This window comes from Lepus europaeus, chromosome 20, assembly GCF_033115175.1.
Source record: "Lepus europaeus isolate LE1 chromosome 20, mLepTim1.pri, whole genome shotgun sequence".
NCBI classification, from domain to species: Eukaryota; Metazoa; Chordata; class Mammalia; order Lagomorpha; family Leporidae; genus Lepus; species Lepus europaeus.
In genome coordinates this window covers 53,599,601-53,608,424 of record NC_084846.1, presented here as the reverse complement: position 1 = coordinate 53,608,424, position 8,824 = coordinate 53,599,601, and the positions used below count along the sequence as shown (strand labels likewise).

The 8,824-nt window shown below is 45.9% G+C and overlaps 1 protein-coding gene across 1 annotated transcript; it reads left to right on the top strand.

The window, feature by feature from the left end:
* Positions 1–1,951: 1,951 nt before the first annotated feature.
* Positions 1,952–8,362, top strand: GNG11 (G protein subunit gamma 11). The gene is made up of 2 exons (XM_062178918.1): positions 1,952–2,298; positions 5,499–8,362. The coding sequence occupies exons 1-2, from the start codon at positions 2,203–2,205 to the stop codon at positions 5,622–5,624; spliced, it is 222 nt and encodes a 73-aa protein (XP_062034902.1). The 5' UTR covers positions 1,952–2,202; the 3' UTR covers positions 5,625–8,362.
* Positions 8,363–8,824: the final 462 nt, after the last annotated feature.

Below are 8,824 nucleotides of genomic sequence, written 5' to 3'. Positions count from 1 at the left end.
TGCTAAGTACTTCATCTCTAATTTAAGCCTCTTAAATACTGTGGAAAAAGCTAAAGCACCAATATGGGTTCATAAATATTTATCCCATTATGTAACTAGATGATTTCAGAGGGAAGAAATTTCCAGGCCAAAATAATTCTATTTTTAGGACTTAGAAAAGATATACTCACCTTAATTTACTTAACCAATTTATTTAATTTAGGCCACTTTTATGGTGATTACTTTCACCAACTTGGTTAAGCAATTTTAACCAACCTTTTAAATTTAAGGAATAGGAATTTAAAAAAAAAAAAAAAAGGAATCTGTTCTGGAGACAGATGTCGGTTTTGCCTTGGCTCCCTGCTTCCTAACAAGGAAACTCTGGCAGAGGAGCTAACTTCTGTGAGCCTGGGAGATCTGGGTGTTCCCATCACAGAACATGCGGCTGCTTCACGTTTTCTCTGTGAAAGCGCTTTATCATCTGCAAACGCGCCAATGGGGGCAGAGCCACAGCAAACAGCTGGCTCACGCCCTCCTCACCACGTATTCCACAAATTAGAAAATCCAAACCCAGAAAAGTGTAACTGATGTTTGTCCTGTGACAGCCAGGGGCAGAGCTGGGGACACAATCTAGGAGGGCCCCTTAAGTAGCTCCCGGTTCCCAACACTGCACTCCTGGAGCAGAAGTAGGCGGAGCCTGGTGAGAAAAAAAAATGCACGAACCAAACCTTCTACCTGCTACAACGGGGAATGTCGGAAGTCAGGGACCTGAAATGTTCAGTGAAGACCCCCACTCTCCTCCTGATACTGACTCTGGAGAGAAAGGGGAATACCCTGCTGTTTGGGAAGATAGCTTGCACGGATGTTGTATTTTCTTTTAGGCTTTTGAGCACAGTTAACAGATTTGAGTTTATAGTCAGAGGGAAGGTTTACGTTACACGCAAGCATGGTTCACTTCTGGCTACCCAAAGCTGCAAGTACTTGCACATTATTTTCCCATAAGGACAGACACCAGTACTCTGAGGACCCACATCCAGGAAAGTGCACGAGCCAGGAATGGAAGCTGCACAGCGTCAGATGTCAAGCAGACCGTAGGGGTGGGCGCGCGCCAGCCACCCCGCGTCTCGCCCTCGCTCTGAGCAGGACGCTGACCACCTGTCGGCCAGCCTGCCTGGTGCCACTCTCCCGCCGCAGAGAGCGCTACCACGAGTCTCTCCGGTTAGGCAGACGGCCCCGCGGGCGCGGGAGGCTCCACGTGCTACGGGACGGTAACAGGATCCCAAGCCCTGGACGCAGGATTGGTCAGGAGTCCCGGTCTCCCGCCGTCCTGCAGCGAACGAGCGAACCGCAGGGCTGGGCCGCGGCGGCCGTGGGCGCCCGTCTGGGGTCCCCCGTGTGAGTTGCCCTAAGAACCGCATTGGTAGGAGCAGCTTCTTGGTGCGCAAGGCTCAGACAAGGCGGAGCGCGGGAACTCTGCCGAGAAAGTTCAAGGTCTCTGCTCCACGGAGCGCGCGTCTCCCACCCAGTGCAGAGCATCCCCAGGAGAAAACCCAGACTCCGCTACTGCGGCGAAAGCGCGCCCGCGAGCTGTCCACAAGGGCCGTCCCAGACGCGTGCATGCATGTCAGGCCTGGGGCCAGCGCGGCCTCCTGGGGACCCCAGCCCCCGCTGGGGAAGGGGCCCTCTTTGCGCATTTCTGAAGTTCCTGGGGGGAGTTGAGGGCCCCTGTTTCCTGCTGTGGTTAGTGTCCTCCTTTTCCTCGCTTTGCAAACAAAACCCGGATGTGACTGGGAAGCAGAGGTTAAAAAAAAAAAAAAAAATCAAAAAGTCGAACTCGTGCGGTTCCCGGCCCCGCGGCCCAGCCCGGCCGCCCCCCGCCCCCGCCCCGCCCCGCAGGCGGGCGTGGCGGGACCCGAGCCAGCGCCTGCCGAGCCAGCATCCCCGCCGGGAGCCAGCGCCGCTCCAACCCGGCCTGGCCGCGCGCCCGGGCAGGCCTCCCGGGATTGCAAGCCCCCCGGACGCGGGCGAGGACTGGCGTGGCGGAGCGAGCCGGGGGAGGCGAGCCCTGCGGAGCGGCGGCCGCAGCCGGCGCCGGGAGGCGGTCACAGCCCCGGGGCGGGCGGGCAGTGGCGGCCCGCGGTTATTTCTGGGCGCGCCCTGGTGCGCAGCGCTAGCAGCGGCTGCACGGCCCCCGCGCCCCCCGGGCCCAGTCCCGCGGCCAAAATGCCTGCCCTGCACATCGAAGACCTGCCCGAGAAGGAAAAGCTGAAGATGGAAGTTGAGCAACTGCGCAAAGAAGTGAAGTTGCAGAGACAGCAGGTAAATGGGCTGCTGCGGAATCTGCATCGGAGCCGGAGTCCGCACCGCCCGGCCAGGGCCGGGGGCGCCCAGAGGGGTCTTTCTGTTGGGTTGATGGGTTTCTTACAGTTTGTCTATGGCAGTGCCTAGGGGCTGCCAGGCGATGCGAGATCTCGGGGGTTAAAGGAGGGGAAGGGAACCCGGAGGAATGGGGACGCCGACAGTAGGCGGCTGCTTGCCCAAGTTCAGGGGCAGGGAACAGGCGAGGCGGCCGGGTTCTCTGGACAGTTTCCCTACTGGAAGCGGTGGTAGTGGGGAGCCGCGTTTCGGAGCCTCCCAGCCGCATCCCCTGGGTTTGGATTTCACCAGGGGCCTGCAGCGGCGCCCTCAAACAGCCCGCCGGGCCCCGAGCACCGAGTTAGAACGTCCGCTTTCACGTGTGGATCTCATCCCTGTCTAGCGCCCAGGCTGTGTCGTATAAGGACGCCTCAGGGATAGAGAGTCTGCAGTTATCGTCGGGTATCAGTAAACCACTGTGCGCCCACGGGTGTGCGTGGGATCCCGAATGTTAGACCCAGCTGAGGCTTGGCCGCGCCAGCGCCAGCCCAGGGCTCGCAAGTCCCCGCCGAGACTTAGGGGCAGTTTTGTCAGTTAACTTCCATTTCTTGCCGGTAACAGGGCTTCCTTAAGACATTATTTCTTCTTCCTCCTCCTCCTCTTCTTCTTCATCCCAGACAACTTGTAGTGTAGGAAAGGGCTTTTGGATAGCTGTTTTTTCAAAGACATTAATCTTTTCTCCATTGCAAGAGGATTTTGAATTCATTTTATGTGTTTATATTTAACACCAGAAAAATTTAAGAAAAGCAATGGAAATGATGCAAATGCTGTAGATATTCTCACTGGCCTGCCTGCTCCAAGTTATGATAAATTAGTCAGTGGTAAGGGTCTCACTATTCCTGAGAGATGGGTTTTCCTTTTTACAGTTCTTTTCTGAATGTTATCCTTCATCTTCAAATTCCTGCTTGGGCTGCCCAGGTTTTTGTATCCGGATGTCCCTTCTAACCAGGTTGAGAGTTCTGTAGCTTTGAAAATACTGTCAATGAGTTTGAAGGAAGAAGCAGAGTGACAGCACCTGATTAATCAACCTACTTCTCAAAACCTCAAGTCGCTCGAGCTTATAAATGGCCAAGCCCCCAGTACAGCAAGTGTTGGATACCTGACTTGGTACACACACGGAGGCTTAGGGTTGTGTGGTATAGTTACCTGTGCCGTAGGAGAATATTGTCCTATTTGGTGGCACTATGTGGAATTTACAGAAGAGAAAGAGGGAGAGGAGTGCCTTCTACTTATTTCAGTGGGCAGGGGAATGGTGTCACTCATTTGCAGTTTCTCCCTGCTGGTCACTGCACTCCTGGCCACACCCTGTCAGATCAGCTCCTCAATGCCAGAACCCACAGGTGTATGCCAGAGAGAGGAAAACTTTCAGGATATTCACAGGGGATAAAAGGAGAGGCCGCTAAGTCCTACTAATAATTTGCAAACTCCTTCTGGTAGCTCCTAGAGACCTTGCAGCCCCTCACAGGGAGGCTAACTGGCTGCTCACTCAGGGTTCACTCAGGGCCAGGGCCGAACCGGGTCCATTATTCCATCACTGGATTGCTGGCTTCTAAGCTGTGAGTTCTGCTCCGGCAAAGGAGCCACAGTGCGCAGGGTGCATTCTGGCTCAAGGTCCCAATGGTTGGTCAAATGCGTCCGCTTGATCATGGAAGGAAATGCATCAGAAGAGCAGCTACCACGTTGGGGGTGGGGGTGGGGTGGGGGGGGTGGCGGGGTGATGTGCGGATCTCTTGGGAAACCTCAGGAAGCCTCTTGTAGAACAAACCAGTACAAGGACTATGAATCATATCCAGGTTATGGACACTTGTACCCCAAATTCTGAGAATTCGTTTAAAACACGCACGTGATGAAGGTAGCAAAATTGTTAGCAAATGTTATTTGAAAAATTGTATTTGGGAAGATTTTATTTTGCCATATTTTAAGTCATGTAACTACTTCATCTAGTTTTAAATGCCAGATCAGTGGGCTCTACACTTACTTGAATGAAGAGCGCTTTGGGGTTGCAGGGGATGAAATAGTAAAATTTCTGGGTTTTGTTAGTTTTAAATCTCATCCTTTTATAATTACAGGTGTAGGTTTTATAATTATGCATGCTGTATTAACATAGTACTATCTGAACTTCTTTGTAAGTAAAAAATGGCATACATTTTGAGATACATATACAAACTTGTTTTAATGATGACCATTTAAGGAGTTCAAGGTTACCAACCTGGATTAGAAATTCAGTGGGAACACTTGCGCAGTTTTAATATGTATCTGTTGAAATTTGCTGGAGTTTAGATAACTTGTAGTTCTAATTTCTTCCTAGTGATGCAGGCCTTCACTAAGACAAATTATTTTTTCCTTTCCTTTTTATTCCTTAAAAAAAAAAAAAAAAACAACTCACTCTTGCAATTTGCCTCAAAGGGTGGACTTAGAAGAAACTACTCAATTCTTTCTCTATTGCAGAGAAAATTTAAGCTGATTATGTAAACAGAGTTTCAGATAAGCGTACCGTACCTCAGATAAGCCTTTTGTTATGATAATTGCCTTCCTGCTGAGGGATGGAATTCTGAGCTGGGGAAGAGTGGGCTATTTGGGCAGCACCAGTTTTTCCAGAACAGTCTTTTCCCAAGGCTTTATCATTTTGTGAAATTCCAGAATAGGGCACACACCCATATGTGAGAATGATGGCTTTACACACCTCAAAAACACTTTGGGATTATCTACTCCTGCACCTGCTCATTAGCATGGAAGATTGCAATCAGAATGTTTCAGTTCCTAAAATATTGTAGACACATCATAATTTTTTTTTTTAACCCAGGAAGGAAATCATATGAGGTAAGATGGATGGAAATTGCTGGGGATGACCTATTTAATACATAGACTTTCAACTTTTTTGACCATGACCAATAGAAAGAAATAGATTTTACATACCTCAAATCAAATTCATGCCTATATAATTTATACTAGAATAAGAGTAGAGAAACACAAAGATATATATGTACGTTTATAATTTTTTATAAGCTGGTTGTGCTCAGTTCTATTAATTTCACTAAAGGGTGGTACAATGTTTGAACAACTCTGATCCAATTCATTCTCTTTTATTTTTTTCCTTACTTAAGGTGTCTAAATGTTCTGAAGAAATAAAGAATTACATTGAAGAGCGCTCTGGAGAGGATCCCCTGGTGAAGGGCATTCCAGAAGACAAGAATCCTTTCAAAGAAAAAGGCAGCTGTGTTATCTCATGAACAACTCTGGGGAGAAGCCTCATCCTCCCTGGAGCAGCTCATTTTCGGTTTCCCCGCAGAAAACCACCATGCCTTTTAAGGAAGAACAAGCAAAACTTAAAGGAGACTTCCTTAAGCACCATAGAATAGAGTTGTGGGGGAGGGGAAGCATGCACGCCTCTCATCTTTGCTCACTTTGCAGAGTGGCAGATGTAAAATTATGAAATTAAGGATGTTATTTGTGCTTGATTCGCCTCTTTTTTAAGTATATTGCTTGATGCCTCAAATAAAATTTTATCTTGGGAAAATGAGTGTCGTTAATTAAAAAGAGCTCTTTTCCCACACCCACATTTTTATTTCTTTCTGTGACTTTTCAGGTGTTAACGATAGGTTTCCAAAATCTTGGGTTTAGAGATCAGGTCTCCAGCATGACTCTCTCTGCTTCACAGATGTGTGGTGCTGAGTTCTCACTTCTGGAATATGTTTGACCTGTAATTACTAGAAATCTGAGCAGGTAGAATACCTGTAACATTGACAGGAATCAGATGAGTAGAGCCAGGAACTGTGCCATGCCACCTGGTTTATCCTCTAGATCTTGTTCAAAGTGTTCCTACAGGAGTGGCCTTGGAGAAGGGACCCGGATGGCCATCAGGAAGAGGCCCCGCCTCCCTGCAGTGCTGTGGCTGGGAGCTGATAGTCCAGGCTGCTTCCTGGGGTGCTCCAGCTCCTGGCCTAGCCCTGCTCCAGTCCTGAGGTGTTGGCTCAGACACTTGGGGTTCTGCAATCACTCCCGCCAACCTTCCCCCCCAGGCTGGAGCCAACCAGGCCTCTTCTTTTCCTCCAAAGTCCTTTAAACTCCTAGGAATTTTAGATGCTGAAAACACGTGCATGGGATTCAGTACTAGACGGCTCGTTAGGATCTGTTGTGCCTGGCTTTGGACATTTTTTGTTGTTGCTGTTGATTAGCAGAAACAGATGATCATGTGATTTTTGGAGTAGGAGGATTTATTTTGTTGACTTTAGGATGCTGGTTCCACTGTAGGTATAATTATGCAAAGCAAAGAATCCACGAAAGAATTGCCAGAGAAGGAATTAAAAATAAGATTTTAGATGAAAGTGCCCACCTTGGTACTGAAAGAAAACAAACCAACAGCAACAGCAGCAGTTGAGAAAGCTTAAGCCTAGAAAAACAAAACACAACTCCCTGAAATGAGTGTGAACAGGGAGAAATGTTTTGTGTACAATAAGAAAGCTTTCAGTCAAATAAATAAGCTATGCTTTAGTTGTCAAGAAAAAGGAACAATGAATCTTGGCTCATGATAAATATTAGTTTGCCTTTTTCTCACTGATTTGTAGGAATTCTTCATAGGTTATAGCCATTCACCCTTTGTCAGTGCTGCGTATTGCAAATAAATGCCTTCTCAGTCCAAGGCTTAGCCTTTCCCAGTGACCTCAGCTTTGTGATGCTAGCGTGTGGGTGGAGTACAACACCTGCTCAAGTCCTTTAGGAAGTTAATTGCAGTTAACAGTTTCTCAAAGGAAGAGTCCTTTCCTTTGAGCATTTTTTTCCCCTTTCCTGTCCTCTAGATGCAAAGGAAAAACAAGCAAAACCCTTGCAGGTTAGCTCTAGCTCACACTAGCTTAGTCAATAATTTGTCCTAAAATTTTAAATGTGGCACCAGAACCCTCCTCATCTGGGTCTTCTGGTTGCTGCACCTGACTCACCACACTGGGGGAATGAATGCCTGTGACCTACAGCAGTTCATAAAGTACATCTTTACCTTCATCTGAAATCCACTTTCCTCTCTGGAAGGAACAGGATCTCCAAGGCTTTTGAAAAGGAGTTTACTGCAAACCCAATGCAGGGACTATTTCCTTCTGTTTCCTGTCACTTTCCAAATGATGACGTCAAACGGGGTTATTGGGAGTCCAGGGGTAATTTTAGCCCAAACCATGATCTACTCCAAGATAAGATTTAAAAACAGTAATGACATATTTCTTTCAAGCACCCCCAAACAATTAGTATTTGGGGTGTTCTGTTACTACTAGCCTTTTAACATTTAACACAGCCTGGGATTTAGGACCTTCGTGCCTATAAAGTTTTATGTTAAGGGGAGGTTTCATTTCTTTCTGTCACCAGGAAAGAGAATTCTTGGAAAGAAGATATAACAATCCATCAGGCCAATATGATGGTTGAACCATTAAATCAAAAATACATGGGGGATGGGACAATTAAAACCCTGAATTCAAGGGGGAAAGAAATAAGATGAAACAACTGTCCTAGGGCAAAACCAAGAATCCTTAGTCACACAGAACCCAGGACCACACCAAGTTTAAGACTCTAGAGAATTTAGACAATTTGAAGAATAAGGATTGCATTTCAGAAAAGAAAGGAAATCTGGAAAAGGAACACAAGTTCATTAAAGTTAGTTGTAAGTGGGCCTGGTGTAACCATACTGTGATTCTCAAACTGAATATACAAAAGATATTATTTAACATATGATCCAAAACAATGTTATTTTATACAAAAATATGTACTACTATATGATACAAATATCTCTATTTTCATGCAACAAAAATGTTCTATTCTCTGTAATCCTGTAAAACACAATATTAAAGGTTTTTATTACATTTATTAATACCTTAAACTTGCTTAATGAATGCATAAATGTACTTTAAAGTTTAATGACACTGAAAAAAACTGTATCTTCCTTAAATCCAACAATTAACTATGTATAATTAAATAGATTTAGGTGAAATTACTAAGAATCCTCTTTATTATGTATATTATGCACAGAAAACAAAAGAAATAAGCAAATATATTGGAGTGGTAGCAATGACTATTATATTCAAGATACTTATCCTTGGAAGGAATGGAGAAACATAAAGAAGGCATCAAGGTTTAGATGATTTGTCAATATCTGAATTATAAATCCACTTATGCAGAGATCCTAGTTTGGTATTTATAATTGTTTATGCATAAAATTTTATCTGTAAGATTATTCTTTGCAGCATAGCCCATGATTATAAAAGGCTGGCAATAATTCAAGTAGACTTACTCAAAGTGTTACACAGCTACGCATGAACACTCTGCAGCTATAAAAAGGAAAGACGTTGTTTCTGCCTAATACAGAGAAAGACCTCTCAATTCACAGTTAACTGAATGAAAGACAGGATGCAGAAAACTGTATATGGTACATGTTGTTTAACACATGAGAAAA